At 35.8% G+C, this 21,477-nt stretch overlaps 2 protein-coding genes across 10 annotated transcripts in view; both read right to left on the bottom strand.

Moving 5' to 3' along the window:
- Window positions 1-17,674, bottom strand: part of ZC3H13 (zinc finger CCCH-type containing 13) — a 98,160-nt gene extending 80,486 nt beyond the window's left edge. For 5 of the 9 annotated variants that reach the window (XM_086711830.1, XM_086711835.1, XM_086711832.1 and 2 more), the window contains exons 1-4: window positions 17,285-17,638; window positions 10,986-11,111; window positions 10,567-10,676; window positions 7,850-7,961 (exon numbers count right to left, since the gene is read on the bottom strand). In XM_086711830.1, coding sequence (XP_086567956.1) covers window positions 7,850-7,961; window positions 10,567-10,676; window positions 10,986-11,102 — 339 coding nt within the window. In that variant the 5' untranslated portion in view covers window positions 11,103-11,111; window positions 17,285-17,638. Of the gene's footprint in view, window positions 1-7,849; window positions 7,962-10,566; window positions 10,677-10,985; window positions 11,112-17,284 lie in introns of all 9 variants that reach the window. The other 4 variants (XM_086711827.1, XM_086711825.1, XM_086711822.1 and 1 more) reach the window with 4 other exon arrangements.
- A 168-nt stretch (window positions 17,675-17,842) lies between these two features.
- Window positions 17,843-21,477, bottom strand: part of CPB2 (carboxypeptidase B2) — a 50,232-nt gene continuing 46,597 nt past the window's right edge. The window contains exon 11 of the mRNA XM_025924315.2: window positions 17,843-18,625. Within this exon, the coding sequence (XP_025780100.2) occupies window positions 18,441-18,625 (185 nt within the window). The 3' untranslated portion in view covers window positions 17,843-18,440. The remainder of the gene's footprint in view (window positions 18,626-21,477) is intronic.

The raw sequence follows: 21,477 nt of genomic DNA on the forward strand, positions 1-21,477 counted from the left end.
ATTCTATCAAACATTTAAGAAAGGAATTAGAGCAATTCTCTACAGTCTTTTTCAGAAAATAGAAGCAGAATACTTCCTGACTCATTCTATGAAGACAGCATTTAATAGCAAAATAATACCAAAACCAGACAAAGACACCGCAATCTTCTTGTAATGACAAATATTTCTTAAGAACATAGATGCAAATATCCTGAAAATATTAGCAAATCAAATCCATCAATATATAAAAAGATCTGCCCAACACAACCTAGTGGGATTTATACCAGGTATACAAGGTTGATTCACCAATCAAAAGTCAATTAAAATAATCCATCACATCAACAGACTTAAGAAGAAAAAATCATGTGATCATTTCCATAGATAACAGTGAAAGCATTTGACAAAATCTAACATCCATTCGTGATAAAAACTCTTAGCATACTACAAGCAGAGGGGAACTTCCTCAACTAGAGAAACTAAAACTTAGGAAACTAAACATACTCATACCATATAATCCTATAGTGGCATTCCTTGGAATTTACCCAAACAAGGATGTTTATAGCAGCTTTATCCAAAATTGCCAAAACTTGAAAGCAACCAAGGTATCCTTCTAAAGATGAATAGATAAACTATTACCTGACACATCCAGATAATGAAATATTATTCAGGGTTAAAAACAAATGAGCTATCAAGCCATAAACAGACATGGCAGAATCTTAAATGCCTATTGTTAAGTGAAAGAAGCCAATCTAAAACGTTTACATACTGTATCATTGCAATTACTGGACATTCTATAAAAGGAAAAGCTCTGGAAACAGTAAAAGAAACAGTAGTTACTAGGAGATAATAGGAAAGAAAAATGAATAGGCACAGAGAATTTTTAGGGCAGTCTAACTACTCTGTATGATACTATAACGGTGAACATGTCATTATACATTTGTCCAAACCTATAGAATGTACAGGAGTAAATCCTAATACAAACTATGACCGTTGAGTGATAATGTGTCAGTGTAGGTTCACTAATTTTAAGAAATGTATCACTTTGGTTCAGGATATTTAGAGTGTGGGAGGTTGTGACTGTGTGGAGTCACATGGGAAATCTTTGTACCTTCTGATCAATTTTGCTATGAACCTAAAACTGAAAAATAAAGTATTAAAATAAAATAAATGAAAAAACAAGGAAATTATCTGTACCCAATATCATAAATAAATTATCCCTACAAGACAGGGATTCTAAAAATAGAAAAGGAAAAAACCACCCCCCCCCCAAAAAAAAATCAAAAATAGGCAGGAGACATGAACAGAATTCACAGAAAATGTTCCTTATCTATAGGAAGATGTCTACCTTCATTCATAAGAGTAACATAAATAAAAATTATACACCCTATTTTTTCCTATCAAATTGGGAAAAATTCGAAAATTTGACCACATATGCTAACAAAGTAGGGAAAAAAAAAAAAAAGGCACCATCATACACTGCAGGCAACAATGCTTTGAAAAAGAATTGTCATTATTTAGCAAAATTACATAGGATTTTACTCTTGACACAGCAGTTCCATTTGAGGGCTTTATCTCTTCCTAAGACACACTTAAACCCAAAAACAAGTGCACAAAGCTCTTCACTGAAGTTCTATTTGCTGTAGCAAGACTGAAATAAATGTCTGCAGTAGAAGACTGGTTAAACAATGTATGATACATTCATACAATGAAGTGCTACGTAAATGTAAAAAGACGTAAGAAATATCTCTACATATTGCTATGGAATGGTCTCCTAGATACAGTAATAAGTAAACACAGCAAGGTAAAGAAAATGTATACAGTATGTTACCTTTTATCTAAGAAAAAGAAGAAATACCCCTACATAAACAGTAATTTGTGTATGTACTCATATGCATACAATTTGGATCTGTATGTGTGTGTGTGTTAAAACAGCGGTATAATCCACAAACTACTAAAACTGGTTACCTATTGGTAATAGGGTGGAACAATCAAGAGATAAAAAGACTTTTCTGAAGGTAAACTGTTTGGGAGATTTAACTCTGCAACCATGTAAATGTTTTATGATGAAAAAACAAAATGAAATAAAATAAAAAGAAACCCTAGAACAAAAATCAAAATTAAATAAAGCAATGCAACTGTTATCAATTTTGTGGTTTGACCTCAGAGAAGAACTGTTTCAAGTGACTTGACATACAATAATTTGATTATATGTCCTTAACAGATTTCACAGGTATTTCCCTAATGGGATATATCCTAAGAACTACAAAGAAATCTTAAACTGTTCTCAGTAATATTATTAGTGATATTATTGTTATTCTGGAACTATTAAACATAAGATAATGCAACTGAATGTCAACAGGGGACTCTAATAGCATACTAGCATCCGTACAAGTACTGAAAATAGTGCCAAAAATTACTTGTCCGTGATATAAGCCTAGTACACAAAAGGGGCCACAACTCAACTCACTGTCTTCCCCATCTTACTTAATGGCATCGAAAACCTACTTAGGTTTAACATGTCCCCTCCACTCATTCTTTTGGTCATCAAATCCTACTGACTTTACCTCGCGCCTCTGTATTAAATTTAGTTCCATTGTGTTAAATTTGGCTCAGATTGCCCAAACACATCCTTTGCAATAAAAATGTTACATGAGCCACATATGTAATTTTGGATATTATTGTTTCCATATTAAAAAGAAAAAAGAAACAGGGAAAATTAAAATTCTGATATCTTTAACCCAGTCTATCCAAAATATTGTCATTTCAACATGTAAACAAAAATTATTAATGAGCTACTTGACTTTTATTTTACATATCAAGGCTTTGAAATTCACTACGTATTTTACACTTACAGAACAGCTCAATTCAGACTAGCCCCATTTCAAGTGTTCAGCAGCCCCACTGGAGCACAGATGCCCCAGACCACCAGAGGTCCAAACACTGGCTACACATCAGAAGCACTCTTCATTCATTAAGTGAACTTACTAGTTGCAGGGTCTAGAGGCGAATCTGTGAACAAGAATAGATTCCTGGCGTACAAATCTCTTTTCTCTTGCCAAACCCTGACTGACACATTAAGACTATTCACAATCTGATCGACCTAATCCACCTCTTCAGCCCTTGTCACAAATTCACATTCTATAATTTCCATTCTTTTTTTTTTAAAATTTTTTTTTTCAACATTTATTTATTTTTGGGACAGAGAGAGACAGAGCATGAACGGGGGAGGGGCAGAGAGAGAGGGAGACACAGAATCGGAAACAGGCTCCAGGCTCCGAGCCATCAGCCCAGAGCCTGACGCGGGGCTCGAACTCACAGACCGCGAGATCGTGACCTGGCTGAAGTCAGACGCTTAACCGACTGCGCCACCCAGGCGCCCCAATAATTTCCATTCTTTAAACACATATCTTCACAGATTCTCAAACACACTAGGAGTCCTTTAAAACTCCTTATTGTTAGTGTGCTGGTTTTTTCCTCTTCCTAAACTTTCACTGCCCCCTCTTTCATCCTACCTATCCTTCAACACTCAGGGCAAATATCCTTTCCCTCTGTGAAATGTTCTGTGGTTCCCCATGGAGGTATTTACTCTCTCCACTGTGTGTTTTATTCATCTCTCTGTCATACTATCGTACTTTATAGAATTACAATTTATCTACTGATGAATGTCTCCCCCAAGATCATGGGTTATCCACCTCATAACTCAGACACACTGGAGCTGGATTCAGTGGGACAGAAGGGGTAGAATTATAGTTATTTTGTGAAAAACCACACACAACCTATCTTAGCGACACTGTTATCTAACCTATAGGTGCCCCTACCTAAACTAAATGACTTTCCCGTAGAAATTTATTACATTAAGATCAGCAGGCCCATGTGCTGCAGTAGGAATATCACAGAAATGAACAGCACTTGTTATCCTGCCATACAGATCACTCTGAATAGTTAATACCCCGGTATCCTAGCTTATTAACAGTCTTCTCTAAGTTTGGATAGTCAATTTCCTAAAACCTTATCACTCTTGAATCTTCTAACTATAACCCTTAGGTATGCATGGCATTCAGCACCTTTGAGGGCTTTCTCTTCTAGAGAAAGTAAAAATCAGGCTTAAAAAATTTTTTTAATGTTTGTTTTTAAGACGGGGGTGCAGAGAGCAAGGGAGACAGAGGAACCAAAGTGGGCTCTGCGCTGACAGTAGAGAGCCAGACACGAGGCTGGAACTCATGAACTGTGAGATCATGACCTAAGCCAAAGTCTGACACTCAATTGGCTGAAACACCCAGGTGCCCCAGGCTTTAAATTTCTTAATGTAATGTCAACTTAGCTGTCTACTAAACCGATAATGCTGAACATATAAACCTTTATGATAAGCAACACACTTAGATTTAGGTATCTGTTAACAACCTAAATCTCCAAAGCTGATGTTCATCTCCTATAAAGGGCCTAAAGCCAATTTATATTAGACAGGAAGGCTGAGAGCTATTCTCACCCCTGTCCATACCATTTTCCAACAGTCACCATGGACCAGCCACTCATGCTACTTTGTTTTACACGTATTTTCTTCACAGTAACACATTGATATAGCCATCAACTCCATTTTACAGATAAGGAAACTGACAGTAAAGTTAAAAAACAATTCCTAAAATAATGTCTTCAGAATACGAATTCCAGATGTTTGCCCTTTAAACTACAGCCCGTTGAGTGGTGTGCTACAGTCAGGTCCACACTGACTCACAAGAGCCAACTGTTAAATTTTTAGGAACTGCACAAGCCACTGTTAAACGGAGCTATGATTAAAAATTAAATCATAGGGACACCTGGGTGGCTCGGTCGGTTGGGCGTCTGACTTCGGCTCAGGTCATGATCTCACTGTTTGGGACTTTGAGCCTCACATCGGGCTCTGTGCTGACAGCTCAGAGCCTGGAGCCTGCTTTGGATTCTGGGTCTCCCTCTCTCTCTGCCCCTTCCCTGCTCGTGCTCTGTCTCTCCCTCTCTCTCTCAAAATAAATAAACATTAAAAAAAGAAAATTAAAAAAAAATTAAAGCATATAAGCTGACAGTTAAATAATAAAAACAAAGGTACTACTTATTCGAAACTCACTTCCTATTTTAGTACATTTTACTTGAGGTTAATTACACTTATTATATATGTGTATATACATCTGTGTGTGACATACGTGTGAATGATACTATATAATGGTGTGAAAACGAGTATCTCTTCTCAACTCTGTATTCAGTGATATCACTTTGCCAACATGAGACCGAGCACGATGGGAGTACTTACACCAAAAAAACTGGCGAATCCTACAAAGCATGGCTCCCCACGCCCCAAGTGGTTGTTACATATTACTAGCAAACCACAAGTTCGCTCCTTATTCTGAATAATCAGTTATTTCAAAATGCAATATGCAAAATTTGCAAAATGCAAAATGCAATTTTCAGCCTCTATCCAGAACCTCTCATTCAGTAGATCAGGGATAGAGTATCAGCATGTATTTTGCAAAAGACTATCCTCTAAAAACCTTCTGATACATACCTGTAGCTGAGAAGTACACTTTGAGATTTCTAAAGCAGTATTATGGATCATATCAGACGTTAGAAGCTACAAACTTAAAACTGCACTACTTTAGGTTCCCAAAGAGAAGTCTCTACAAACTATAATGTGAAACTGTAACACAGCTTTTTTATCAAGGATCAAAGACAATCACAGGAAAGCTTCTATAAAGCTTAAATTATCAGAAACGTTTCTGTTTAAACAATAATCTTAATAAAAAGATTATAATATGAGACAACTAAGATATCCACATGAAAAAGAATAAGACTGGACCATACATAAAAATTAACTCAAAATGGATCAAAGCTAAAGCTCTAAGATTCTTTGAAGAAAACACGGCATAAATCTTTGTGACCCTGAATTAGACAATGGTTTCTTAAATAAGACACCTAAAGCACAAACAACAACAAAAACACAGATAAACTGGATTTCATCAAATTAAAAACATTTGTGCTTTAAAGGACATCATCAAGAACATAAAAAGATAACCCAAAGAATGGAAGAAAACTTTTAAAAATCGTATAAAAGGAATTTGTATCTAAAATACATAGAGTTGAAGGGGCACCTGGGTGGCTCAGTCCGACTTCAGCTTGGGTCATGATCTCACGGTTTGAGAGTTAGAGCCCCACGTTTGGCTCTGTCCTGACAGCTCAGAGCCTGAGCCTGCTTCAGATTCTCTCTCTCTCTCTCTCTCTCTCTGGTCCTCCCCCACTCATGCTCTCTCTCAAAAATAAACATTAAAAATTTTTTTTTCAAATACATAGAGTTGTTACAAATCAACAAAAAGACAACCCAATTAAAACATAGGCAAAGGATTTGAATGAACATGTCTCCTGAGAAGGTATGCAGGTCGCCAATAAGCACAGGAGACGATATTCAGTATCATTAGCCGTCAGGGAATTGCAAAAACTACAATTAGATTACCACGTCACATCCATTAAGATGGCTATAATGAATGACTTAGATAATAGCAAATGCTGATAAAGACACAGAGAATTGAAAACCTCCTACACTGCTGACAAGAATGTAAAATGGTGTAGCTGCTTCAGAAAACAACCTAGCAGTTGCTCAAAAAATTAAACATAGAGTTGCTGTATGATGCAGCAATTCTACTCCAGGATATAAATCCAAGAGAAATGAAAACATGTGTCCACTCAAAAAATTGTGTATGGATGTTCATAGCAGCATTATACCTAAAAGCCAAAAAGTGGAAACAACCCAAATGTTCATCTACTAATGAATGGATAAACATGATATGTTAATACAATGGAATATTATTTGGCAAAAACAAGGAATAAAATATTGATGTATCCTATAGTCTTTCATGAACCTTGAAAACTCTAAGTGAAAGACACTAGTCAAAAACAAAACCACATATTGCGTAACTCCAGCATTATGAAATATCCACAGCAGGCAAATCTATAGTGATCGTAAGTGGAACAGTGGTCACCTAGGGCTGGTGGTCAGTTGGATGATACAAGTATGACCACTAAAGGGTACGGGGTTTCTTTTCAGGGTGATGAAAATGCTCCAAAATTGACTGTGGTGATGGTTGCCTGACTCTGGGAATATACAAAAACCACTGAAATGTACACTTGAAATGGATGAACAGTATGGTATGTGAGTTATATCTCAATAATCTGTTACACATACACATAAATTTCTTAAAAAAAAATTAACTCAGGAAGAGATTTCCATTTCTGAAAAACTGATGTCTTCTTTTATTCAATAAGTTATACTGAAGCATCGATTTTTATATTGATATAAATTTATATACTTATACAACCACCAAATTATATATAATCATCAATTATATTTCTCTTCTGGCTTCATTAATTACCAGGAAATTCACCACTGAATTTGTGGTCACATGTGCTTTCCTTCACCTAAGTTCTCTAGTTCAGCTTCCATCACCACCACGCCTGCTTTCACTGTTTTAATTTCTAAGTGTTCTACTGTAACCCACTTCAATCTTTCTTAGAAGCAAGCAGGATAGGACAGCTGACTGAATTCTGAAAACTTCAGAATACTTTTAGATGCTCAGGATGCCCACCAAGATACAGAAATCCTATGAAGTTCAGACTGGGCTCTGCTAACCAATTCCCTTCACCTTAATTAACTACCATCAAGAACTAATTCAGAGAGTTAGGAGTTTTCCCAGAGGATGTTTTTCCTCTAAATTACATTATTCACATAAAACATTATAACCTGGTATTACACATTTACCATATATTTAGCACCCAAGATACTATTTTGAGTGGAATGTAAATAATAAATCACTACCGAAATTAAACTTTGTTTTGGGAAATTCATTCCTACCCTAACAGGTGAGGATGACTCCTCTGTGTTTCGTTTCTGGGACTCAGTGTCCACATCTTGGCGCTTATTCTTCATTCTTTCTCTAAGATCCCCTGTAGGTCTTTCTGGTGACCTTTGAACCGAAAAAACAAAAACAAAAGAAAAACAAAACAAAACAACAAAGATCTATATTCATGTAACACTTATAAGACTATATTTACAGAAATACCTCACAAATCAATAAAAATTTTCTAACTGTCCATGGCTCCTAATGTTCAGAAAAATAATCAATTTGCTTGAGCTTAAATATTAATATATAAATAATACAAGCATCACTTACAAGTTTTCTCCCAATACCAACCAGAAGTGTATACATTAAAATTCCATGGGGAGGCAGGTACTAGTGATAAGAATAAGAAACTGCATGTGAGCTGAGAAAAAAGAATTTGTAATTAACAGCTTAACTTGTTTTTCTAAAAATCACATAAATGTATTACTTGTATTTGAAGTAAAAAGTCAGAAGATAAAGTTTTAAACCCCAACGTTGTAAAATTAATCAAAAGGCAACATTAGCGGTATTTTCATATATACACGTATGTGGTTGGATGCAATGCCAACAACTGAGAATTACCCACCTCAAGAATCATGGCAAATATAGGATTTTTCTGTTATTCTTATAACTCTTCTTAAATTTGGTATTGTTTCAGAACAGAAAATAGTTAAAGGATTCAAAGCAAGATTTAGGCAGCGGAGTTCCTTTAATTAAGGAAAATCATACATATTTATATTCAACACTGTAAACCTTAATAACTTATACTGAAAGTTCGATAAACAGCTATCCAATTATTTTCACACCAATATTAAGTAAGAAAACAAAGCAGAGATGGAAAACACTTATCTTTAAAGAATATTCCTAGAGGATCTTTAAAAAAGAGCAACAGAAGTCAAGGAGTGGTATGTCCCTCACTGGCTAACAAAAAATACTGTATATATATTTTTAAAGGTAAAAAGAAATCACATAGACATTTACATCTATTTCAAGTAATAGTTGATCAAGCTATCTTGATCAATTCTTTGATAGCTATCTATCAATCAATTCTTTTATCAATCAATACAAAACAAATGATTAATGAAGAAATAATTCAGTTAATTCCTGTTACAGGCTCTCATTAATATTTATATGTATATTTTATAAGACTATATTAAACGCTTTAACAGTTAAATCTGACCTTGAAAGTGAAACTTATTATGAACCAGTACTTAAAGGCTTTAAATTTTAATTATGATGTACATGTAAATCTTCTGTGCCCCGGTTTCCTTTATATAATAAGACAATTTATTATGAACTTGTTTCTATCCTAAACAGCACCTGAGTGCTCTACATACAGTGAATGCTCAATAAATGACTTAAATATCTTGTGACTAAAAAAGCATTTCTGAAATACGCGGGTTTTCTTTCCATCTTTGAATCACATTACGAACTACATTCTCTTCCCTATAAAAAAAAAAAGGAAAAAAAGACAAAGCCAAAGAGGGTTATCAAATGGAAAAACATGCACAAAATTAAAAACTCCTTTATTCCAAGTCTAGTAATGACACTGTATTTTTCCATTTTAGGCCAATTTCTCTGCCCATTTTCCTCAAAATTACCCCTTCTATAAAAATTTTCTGTCAGTTAACAACGAATTTCACAGATGAATTAAAGTATGTATTAAAGTGTGGTAATAACATAAACAAAACATTAAAATTATTGAAACACTTTACCCAGGTGTGTATTTATACAGATACTTAAACATATAAAAGAAGTGGTTTTCCCACATTAACAGAGGGCACAGATGCCAATCTAAATACAAATAAAACAGAGTATTCAGCATCACAAGTAAGCTAAAATGTATGTTTACATGAACAGAAAGCCAGTTCAGCGTTTGAATTTTAAATTCTATTAGGCCTCAAAATCTATACACACACACACACACACATCAATTCACTTATTAAAAAAACACTGCAAATGCTAATGTTTGATTTTTACACTCTTGCTGTAGCCAAGGCAATCAGCACATTCAATTTTACGACTTGGTTAATTATTTGTTTACCAATCAAGTTTAAACCGCTTTTGTGACAATCTTTACATATGTTACATATTTAAACACAATAACAAAATCGTGAACTGAACTGAAAGAAAAATAAAAGGGCTTTATTGAAAAATTTCATTTAGTTTTGCCTTTATCAAAGGCAAAAAAGATGTTCTAAATAGGTAGTAGTACCTTTATCCACATAGAAATACATATTTTACGTTGATACACAGTTTAGAGATTTGGCAAATGCATTTTAATCTACAGAGTCTGCAGTGGATTGTCTTTTGTCATTAAGATTTGAATTCAGAACATCTTAAAAAGCTAAAGTTATATCCATTTTAAATTTTAATATTTTAAGAGTTAAAAAGTCTCCGCTCAGTAAAAATAAATCCATAAAATTCTATCTTAAACCATTTAATACATAATGGGGGGGGTAAGTCATACATACAAAAAAATCTGTTGGCAAAAACCGTAAATGCTGAGCAAATAATTTTAAAGCATACATTTTATTAATCTTGAAATTAACAACTAGAAAGATCTCGTTGATCTACCACCAAAAGAGAAAATCTGATCAAATATGTTTGTATTTCAGATTTTTATACTAGATAAATTACAAAAGCCATCTTCTAACAGTATATGAACAATTCAAAGTTCTTAATTTACCTTCTATAATTGCTGCTATAACCTTTACCACGGGGTGAAGGGCCATGTACGAATCTACATGTGTTTCCATAGAGGCAGTTGCCAGTCTTCAGCCAATTACGGCACTGTGTCTAAGAGACAGATATTACTACGTAAATTTCAGATTTATTTCTGGATAAACGACGCTACAGGGACAAAATTAAAACAAATTCTACCAAAACTCCAGCTAACCTGAGATACATTATCCCCCAAACAATAAAAATACCAGGGAAAAAAACATGAAAATTGTGACTCTTCTCACTCCTCTTTATGCTACTCAGTTTTAAAAATTTACTGAACATTCCTACAATACAATAACCTGTTCACCTTTATGATACAAACCAGTATTTCAAGAATAGGATTATAAGACAACCCCTGTGACTGTTCTAGTGACAACTCACCTCTGCTGTACTGCCAGTGCTGGGTCCGAGCCTCTCAAATACACTGGGTCTTCGGGATGTGCTATCAGATATGGTCTTGGTATTTTCCACTGTGACCTTCCTTCTAATTTTTGACATTTTGTACTACTTTAACCAAAAAGAGAGAGAGGCAAAACTGTAAAATTCTTCCATTTTAAATTAACTGAGCCTATAACTTACATGTAGATAAAGCTGTAGATCACACTGCAAAATTATGGGGAATTTTTCTCAGGAGAAAAAAGGCATCGGAGAGGTCACAGGTAAACAGAGGTAAACAGTTGGTATCTTCTAAGGCATACCTTCTTAGTAAATTTATAACAACTTTGGAACCTGTTGGCTACAATTTTACCTCTTCTGCAGAATGAATAATATTCTACTCACACAGTTTTCAAAGTACATTCAACCTCAGAAAACACACTGTAAAATGTTTAGCTTCTACGTTCCTTATAAAAGTTTCAAAACTTAGTTAACTATCCTTCAAGGAAAAGTTGTACTATCATTCTCTATCAACTACTTAACGGGAAAAGCTATGACAAAGAGAACAGGAAATAAGATCAGGTGATAGCAGAAATTATGCTTTATACGGTTCATGACATTAGGTATATTCCAAAAAGCAGCTTGGGAGAAAAGTGAAAACTATTTAAGTATTTTCTCCACCTTACAGACCTTAAAAAAGAACAGTCTATTCAAGGACATTTATTTTCCAATTATATACATATAAAAAAAAAGTCAATGTTGATAAAATGACTTTCTTTCAAAATGGAACAGGCTACAGAACTAGAAGTCAAGATGTTTCTATAATTTATATACCACACTGACATAAAAATCAAAGGTGCTAAAAGTGATGAACAGGCTACCTTACCATTTAGAAATAAGAAAGACAAATTGTACAAATATTTTACAAAAGTAAATAAAACATTTAAAACTGAAATCATAACAAAACAAATCCAAGTATATAATCAGGTGATTCAACTGGAAATGAAAGCGTCAGATAACAGTATTATGATATACATTAGAAAACAATATTAATTTCCAGATCTAGAACAACTTAGTACATCACTCTGGGAATTGGGTAAGAGCTGCCTAACTAAGACTCCAAAAAAACCACTAACCCATTCAAATTTCATACAATCTAAATAGCTGAAATCTTATCAATAGTCAAAAGTTACTAGCATGAACAATCGCAGCCAAAGAGGCAAAAGTTCCATTTGGTATAGAACTGGTCTCCATGAAGTTCACAAATTCAAAAAGCTCTTTAATGTGGTCTCAAAATAAAGATATATAATTTGAAAGGAAATTAAATCATGAGAGTACCAAATCAAAACTTTAAAAAAATTATAAACAATATTTGGTTTAGTTAGATACTTCTTTTCAGGTCACATTTTTAAAAGAATCCTAAGAATAAGGACAACATTTGACAAATGAACAAAAGATAATGAACCAAGAGAAAAATAGGAAATGATAGTTTTAAATTGGAAAAAAAGGTACAGTCTTATTCTTTAATATAAAATACAACCATTTTATTAATTAATATTTAGTGATTCAAAGAATTCAGAAAATAATTTTAGTTACAAATTTTTAAAAATTAGCATAGAGTGTCCCATAAATAAGAATTTGCTGCAACATGAAATCACATATGTGTCAAGTGTTCTCCGAGTAAGGAACTTTACAGCCAACTGTACATCCAAGTTACTACTGTAAGATAATCTTTGATTTCATTCTCAGCCCAAATGAGAATTTACAGAGTAAAAGTTGGTAAAATTTCATGTACCCATTTGATTTATCAAACTAAAATGTTCTTTAGAGAGCTGAAAGCCAAGATAAAGGGAGCTGAGGAAAGATCTAGAAAACGTAGAGCTTTGATTAATTGAGAAAACCACTTTTTTACAATTTATATCAGAGCAGGAGGCAATAAAAAGTGAGTATGCCACAAAATATATAGGGAACGTTTAGAACAAAAGCATATTTAAAGTTTCATTATATGTTATTGTAAGTACTAATACATAGATGCACATTATAATCCTCATTCACTAATTCAATTTTTAAAACATTTATTAATAAACTTAAAATTGAAGGAGTTCTAGAAGTTCCTTATTAGCTATTACCAGTTATTTAGAACTTGGAAAACAGGCACACCACCCCACCACACTGCCTCAAGAAGACTAACCCTAACCTTAACGTATTTCCCTCCACTCTCGAAGGAAATAGTTCTGCTCACAAAACTCCTATATATCTCCGCATGCCAACACTTCCAACACACCCTCCTCCAAAAAAAAAAAAAAAAAAAAATTAATGGTAGTGCTTTCCATAATCGAGGCAAGAAGCTATTTATTATTATACCTAAAACACTGGTCATCTAGCATCTCCCTTCTTGTTTTTCTGAGGGCTCCTTCCTGCTCTGTAATCTGTTGCTTGGATCAGGACTCCACTACCCCCCTGACCTACCACTGAAAACCACAGCTTCTCTCTAATGCTAGATCATTAACATCAACTTTGAAGATTTCAAAAGGTTCAGACTATATGTCAAAGATATTCAAGTGAGGACTAATGACTGAATCGTACACCCCTTCTTGTATTCTTGTCACTCTTTTCCCACAGAGACAAAGCTGCTTGTACCGGTGACATCAAGAACTAGTCAAGATTCACCTACGTAGTGATTATCACTAGAACTTTACTTTTAGCTACTGTTGAGTCTCCCAACTTAGGGGAAAACAGCAAAGAAATAAAAGTCATATTCTCAGCATCCAACAGTATCAGACCTCCTCTCAAAACTGCACTGACTTTGAACACCAAGTCTATGTTATAGGGAGGTCGTGGACAGAAAAAAAAAATCTGAGGCAAAGGGAAAAAGTAGGACTTGAACTTTTGTAATTGAAAGGAATAGGAATTCCAACCATCTATCTAGGAACTTCCATCAGTAGTCATCAATAATAAGTTACCTAAATATTATTACTGAAACATTCATGATTGGCATAGACAAAATGCTTCATGTTTGCAAGGAAGACAAAATATGTTTTAAATCCTGTTTGTCTAAATATATACACAAACCTGCAATACATGAAAAGCATTTACTCATATATATTAATTTATTACTTTAAAAGTATGTTACCAATTAATATGACTTAATTAGAATTTTCATTCTAAAAATTTGGGCCCTCAAAGGCAAATAAATACCACAACAGAGGGGCACCTGGGTGGTTCAGTTGGTTAAGGGTCCAACTCCTGATTCGGCTCAGGTCCTGATCTTACCATCTGTGAATTCGAGCCTTGCTCAGTGCAGAGCCTGCTTGGAATTCTCTCTCTCTCTGCCCCTCCCCTGTGCAGTCTCTCTCTCTCTCTCTCTCTCTCTCTCTCTCTCTCTCCCCCCCTCTCAAATAAACAAATAACTTTAAAAAAAAGAAAAAAAACACCATAACAGAATAAAATATAGATATGACTGAGGGGGGAAAAACCTTTTTCAATTAACATCTGAACATGCTTCAATAAGCAAATGCTTCAAAGTATATGAGAAAAGTGAGAAACAAGGAAATTAAAAATGTAAATATTAAAGTCTTCCCTATCTCAGAGACTTTAAAAGCTCTCCCCCCAGATTTGTTTTCAAATTATTCTTTGATTTCAAACTGTCAGCACACTTTCACCCACATCATCAAGTCTTTCCCAAACACCATCATTATCAAAGCCCAGGTGACACTGGTGAAAGTCTATTGAGTTATTTTCCTATTTCTCCCCTCTATTTGCACAGTAAATAAATATCAAAATTTTCATGATATCTTTTCAACTGAAAAAAGAAAAACAGGGGACACAAAGTTTTACTCTATTAAAATATAACAAAAGAGGGTCTTAATAAATGGAAACTGTCCCTCCTCTTCCCCCAAAACTTACAAATATGACAATGTACTCAAAGCTACATACTACATAAATATGGCTAAGAAAGGAGAAACATATAGAAACCTCTTTTTAAATTATTAATTATTCCTGAAGCCTAATTACTAAAATTGTGTCAATAAAACATGTATCAATTCTAGTATCCTCACTACAATACAGAATTACATCTTTTTTTTAAATGTTTTTATTTATTTTTGAGAGAGACAGAGCACAAGGTGGGGGGGGGGGCAGAGAGAGAGAGAGAGGGAGACACAGAATCAGAAGCAGGCTCTAGGCTCTGAGCTATCGGCACAGAGCCTGACGCGGGGCTCAAACTCACGAACTGCAACATCATGACCTGAGCTGAAGTCAGATGCATAACCAACTGAGCCACCCAGGTGCCCCTAATTACATCTTTTTGCGGCCTCAACTTCCCTTAGCACAAACGAAAACATAAATTATTTTAATCTGGATGAGTCATGGCATATTAGGAAACTGTCAAATAATTAAACAATTAAAACTACATAAATGTACTAACTGGTACTAGAAGAAACCCCTACCCACTGAAGTTCTAAAATTAAAAGGCTTATATTAAAAATAAGGTCTCTTCATATTTATAGTTCATATTTTTGAAAGAAAAAACAGACTTCAGAAACGTATTTGATGCATAATCTGGGAGAATATTTTTAAAAAGAACTTTCTAAAACAACCTTGCATGTTACTTATAAATAGACTAAAACAATTCCAAACTGAATTCCAAACAAAACTAACAGAACTAAATTGACTACACTTCTATGAGCAAGGCAATACTGCAGCACAGTGCAATAAAAATAATTTGTTAAAAAAGACTATGCACAGAGAACAGCCAATGCTGGCAACTAGGATAAAGTGAAGTAAATTAAACTGCAACATACACACTACCAAAAAAGTATAAAGACACTTTCTACAGCAACACCAGTTAATTTTCAACTGTTGCTAACTAGCTCCAACTCTATATGAAATGGAGAGTGGGGTTGGAGGAAGTGGGGGAAATATCCACTAAAAACCAATTCTTCAAATAAATGTAAATTAAACAATTTTGCTTTCTATATTTAACTGCCAATGCATACTGTAATACAAATTAACACTGACAACTTGTAAAAATTCTAATAACTTGTACATAAGTGGAAATAGCATCACTTATGGATTTTAGTATTAATTTACTAATATGAAAATTGGATTTGCATATCTTAAATACGCAATCAACATTCATTTCGAATCAGCAATGATTAGGAAGCCAGTAAGAGGCATGCATTTGATAAAACTGGATCGTAACAGATCCACACGATAAAAGTCTAAGTTTCATGGTGCAACTATTTTTACAGGCACAAACTGCTATATACCAGCATCAATATTCTTAGTAGTCTCTTGTTTAAATTGTCATGATATAATCTTAATATTTCAGTAAGAATTGGAAAATATATTAAAATCTACAGATTATATCCACAAAACTCTCCAAAATATTGTCGCTTAGGTACTAAAGCCAGTCATTTCAAGTATTACAGAACTAGATTCCGCTAACTGGCACCATAAACATTTAGATTAACTGCAACGGTATCACGGTCTTTGAAAAGTGGAAGTGTGAAGATATTTTCCAAACTTTTAAAATTGTTTTTTTTCAAAAAACCCCAAAACGTCTCAGATAGGATACGTCTATAATTTTCAGAGTGGTTCAAATTATCTGAAAACTTTGTAATATAACCTAAAAGCGTAAGCCGCTACGCTCCACAAACAAGACCCTACCAATATCATTCAAGTAATATCAACTTTGAATAATTTTCCAGCCACATAAATTATTTTAACCTGTTTTGGAAAGAGATCATGCCAAACAACAGACCCTCTCCTTTCGCTCCACTTTCCCCGGCTTCTGACAGATAGGTTGCCAAAAGTAACTACCTAGGGAATGTAAAGATAAAGCAGCACTCCTCAACCTCCAGGACCCAAATCTCCAAATGACCACTGTCGGGCAATAAGCAAGACCAAATACAACCAACAGCAAGATAATTTTTCCTAATAGATCTGGAATGCGTAAGAGGGAGCCTCTAAATCTAAGACCATATTCCTGCCCGCTTCCAGCTTATACAAATGCGAATACTGCGCCAAGGGTTCCCAAGCCCAGAAATGGTAGTGTTCCGGCAGAGCCTTTTGTCTGAATAGACCAGACTCCGTAGAAAAACTCGCCAGAATCAGTACAATAGCGAGAAACGAAGCCTGAGCCGAAGGAGCTATTGCACAGTTAAGGGTGGGATGCTGAAGGAGAGCTAAAAATCCTGACGTGACCCGAGCGGGGATGTAGGACAACTCGGGGCCTCCCCATCCCGGGTCCGCCCAACGCCTTGCCCCCAGTACCCACACCAATTCACACAATTCAAGCTTACCTCCTCCCCGAGCTCCTGTCGCAAGCTCAGTCGGGAGGCGCTACCGCCACCACCGCTCCGAGGAGCGGGGGAGGCGACTCTCTGTCCCCGCGCCTGGACCCGGGAAGACGACGACGAGGAGAAGGAGGTGCGCGCGCGACTCCCGGGAACCGGCCCTCCGCTAGCGACGGGCCCCCGGGGTGGCTGAGAAGCAGAACCCGCCCGCCGCTTCGCCAGGGTCAAGTGAGACTGACACGTAGGAAGAAAAAGAACGAAGAGAGACTGGAGAGTAAGAAAAGGAAACGAAAACACTACCAGGCCGCTAGGAGAACCGACTCAAAACGCCGCCGGAAGTCAAGTGTTTGCCCTGATCCCCTCTAGACCGCGGCAGCTTCCGGCCTCCAGATTAGTCGTCAGCGCGCAGGCACCGCCCCTTCGGAGACACGCCCCCGGGCGTAATGTCTGCTCCTAGGAGTGCCGGGGAAATCATCACGTCTGTGCTAGGTGAGAGACCCCCGGAGAGGCGTGCCCGAGCCAGGGGGGGAGCCAAAGTTGCCAATAAAAAGTGAATCTAAGAGAAAGAGTTTACGCCTTTTATTATATGATGTCTTACAATAAACAGCTGTAGTAAATGCACAAAATGCCACATTTGTTGTTGACAATAACTACAGCCATTCATTCATGTGTTCAGAAATGTGCACCGAGCGGTGATAGACGGTGTTTGTACTGTTGTTGACGCTCCTCCGCTTTCTGGGCCTTCGCTTATTACTGTAGAGCAAACGAGACACGGTTGTGTTTTTAAAGGCGCAAGGCAGTTCGTTGAAAATTTGGAGCAGAAATTTTTAATGTCCTAACCACCTTTCCTTTTGTGGTCCAATGATCTGCAAAAAACTAGTTATTAAAATTGCTTGAGGTCGATGGTCAAACGTCCTTAAAGAAAAAAAACTCGTATCTAGCCTCTTACATGTTTTTTAGAAAGAAAAAAGCAATGTGAGCCCATTTCTGCCTTAATTTTAAGGTAGCGTTTATTTTGGCCTTTTCTTTGACAAAACCAAGGAATAGGAAAAAGCTTTTCTCAAAACTACGGATGAAACTTTAAAAAGAATTGGTACGATGATTTAGTCTTGTTGGAATCGGTAAATTAAAATATGGGAGAAGAGTGGAAAAATCAAGAGTATTAAACATTCTTGATGACATGCCCAGCTATCTTAGAGACAGCAGCAAGAGCTTCTGTACAAGTGGGTTTGATGTAACGCTCTGGCAGCAAGAATCCATATTTGCCTTTATCTCGAAGTTCAATTGTAAACGAGTATTTTATGCCCAAGTCATAGATCCAGTCATCCGAACCTCCAGGAGCTAGGTCTACAAGAAGAAAAAAGAAATTACTTTTTGAAATACAATGTTTCAAGTTAACTAACAAAATGGAATTTTTCCCCCTAAAATTAAAAATAGCTCTGCTTTTTTTCTGATTATTAAGTAATCTAAGTCTCTGGTAGAAAATGGAGACTGAAGAAAAACAGGTTAAGGAAGAAATTACCCATAACCCTGCCAAAGAGTAGTAATCACTATTAACATTTTAGTGTCTTTTTTTCCCCTCAGTGCATGCTTTAACATAATTTTTTCCTACGTAAATAAGATCATCCTATACATGAAGTGTTGTAACATTTCTTCTTTTTTTAAGTTTATTTATTTTTAGAGAGGGAGAGAGTGGGGGAGGAGCAGAGAGAGAATCCCAAGCAGGCTCCACACCATCAGCAGGGGGGAGCCAGACATGGGGCTCCAACTTAAAAACTGCAAAATCATGAACTGAGCTGAAATCAAGAGTCAGATGCTTAGCTGACTGAGCCACCCAGGTGCCCCTGTAACATTTCTAAACATGATCTCTCTGACCATATTTATGTCTTAATGACTTCAAATCTATAATATCATTTTTTCATGATCTCATAGCACTACACTATAAAGCTGGATATAATAATTATTTACTTGGAGACCTTTAGATTTTTTTCTGATTTCTAATTAATATAAACAACTTTACAATGAACTTTCTGGTTTTCACTAATTGCTTCTTTGCTTCTTTGGAATATTCTTTCCTAGAAGCAGATTTACCAGCCTAAGAGTATGTACTTTTTACAATTATGCTTCATGTTGCCAAATAATCTTCAAAAGAATTGAACCAATTTATACCTCCACTAGCAGGGTATGAATATGCCCACTTCCCTTCCCATACCATCCACAGGAATCATGCATTTCTGGCAATTCTATGGGTGAAAAATACCATAAAATCGCCTTGTTTCTTTGATTACCGCTGAATTGGACATTTTATTTGCTATATTTATTGTCCATCTTTATATATTTTTCTACTCGATTTTTCTAGTGTATATTTTGCTTATTTTTCTACTCGATTCACTTTATAGATTGTTTATAACAGCAATATTAGTGTTATTTGCCTTGTGTAATATGTAAACTTTTTTTTATTTGCTTATTTCGCTTTTGACTTGGTTTATGGCAGAGTATTTATCTTAAAATATTTTATCTGGAATGTAATTTGGAGAAAGACATGTTAGTAATCAATTAACTTCTTTTTCTAAGTAAGTTGTCAGATTCTCCAACCCTATTAATTGAATAACATTCTTAGAAGTGCCTCCTTTATGAGATACTAGACGTCCTTATGTATTTAAGTGTCTTTCTGTTCTTCCTACTCACTTCTGTTGATCTGTTTCTCCCAGGCTCTGTTCCGCAGTCTTAATTACTACAAGTTTATGATGTGCCTTAATACCCGGTTGGGGCAAATTCTCCTATTAGCCTCATTTTTCAGAATTTTACGAGCTCATCTACCAACTTCATTCTTTCAAATGAAGTTCAAAGTCACTTAACTGTTCATTAGGATTGCATTAAATATACAGACTAATTTAGCACAACCGACACATTTTTATATTGTCTTCCCACTCAAAAACATGCTGCATTTCTCCTTTTATTTATTTTCTTTTATGCTTACCAGTAAAATTTGCTAGGCTTTTCACGTAGATATATGGATTTATTTGTGTGTGTAGACACATATATGCATTCAACAATGAATTCACATATATGTATGTATCCGTATGCATATGTGTGTGTGTGTGTGTATACATGTACAGGGGTATTTATTTTCTACCTGATTATTATTATTTTTTTATATAAGAGAGCTTTAGGTTTCTGTATAGTTAGTTCATAGTCAGCCACCTTACTCAACTTTGTGTTCTTGTTTTGTGAGACAGAGTGTGTGTGTGCACTCAGGGGGTTGGTAGAAGGAGAGGGAGAGATAGACTCTTAAGCAGGCTCCACACCCGCGTGGAGCCCCACTCAGGGCTCAATTTTGTGACCGTGACATCATGACCTGAGCCAAAATCAAGAGCAGAACACTTAACCAACTGAGCCACCCAGGTGTCCCAAACATTACTCAACTTTTGATTGTTACTAATATTTTTGGTTGATTTCTATTGTTTTCCAGGTAGACAATCACGTAACGTGTAAAGTGATCATTTTTGCCTCTTTCTATACCTGTACTTGAATTAACTACAAAGGCACTTACCAAAGCATTGTTTATAATACCGAAAAATACCCATCAGCAGTGGACTAAATAAGTTATTCCGAACAAGCACTATCAGTATTTGGCATTTCTTCTCCTAGCCATTTTCTCACGCTTATGCACACAACCACACAGATGTATACTGAACGAACGAACGAATGAACGAATGAATGAAAGAGTATGTAGAGATAGACTGATTTCACCACAACAGAAAGTTACTTTTAAAGCTCTTCGGCCCTGAGGCTCTATGGTTATGCTTTGGGGAACGATGGTAGAGGAGAGAATGGGAATCAAGAAAGCTCTGAATTGTGAAAGGAGGGTGTGGGGTGCCTCCCCGACAGAGCAAGGACCTGGGTCAGCAAAGGTAACGGCGGACCAGTGACATCAAGAGACAGACACACCATGTGGACCAATCTGGCCCCACTTTGTTGTGAGACATTTTAGGGCTGGTTGAGGAGGAAGAGGAAGATTCTGGACTTTCTACTAATAGGACATCCGGGGTAAAGCAATTTATTGAAAATCATATGAATGTGATTATTAAGCTGAATGTATTTTTCTACTCCCGTAGATCATACCTGTTAAAGAAAACTTTGAGGTTTTGAATAGTGCCTCAGGGCTTTTACACAAGCCATTTCCTCTCCTTGGTTTT

This window comes from Puma concolor, chromosome A1 (genome assembly GCF_028749965.1).
Source record: "Puma concolor isolate L17-30 chromosome A1, mPumCon1.1.hap2, whole genome shotgun sequence".
Taxonomy (NCBI): domain Eukaryota; kingdom Metazoa; phylum Chordata; class Mammalia; order Carnivora; family Felidae; genus Puma; species Puma concolor.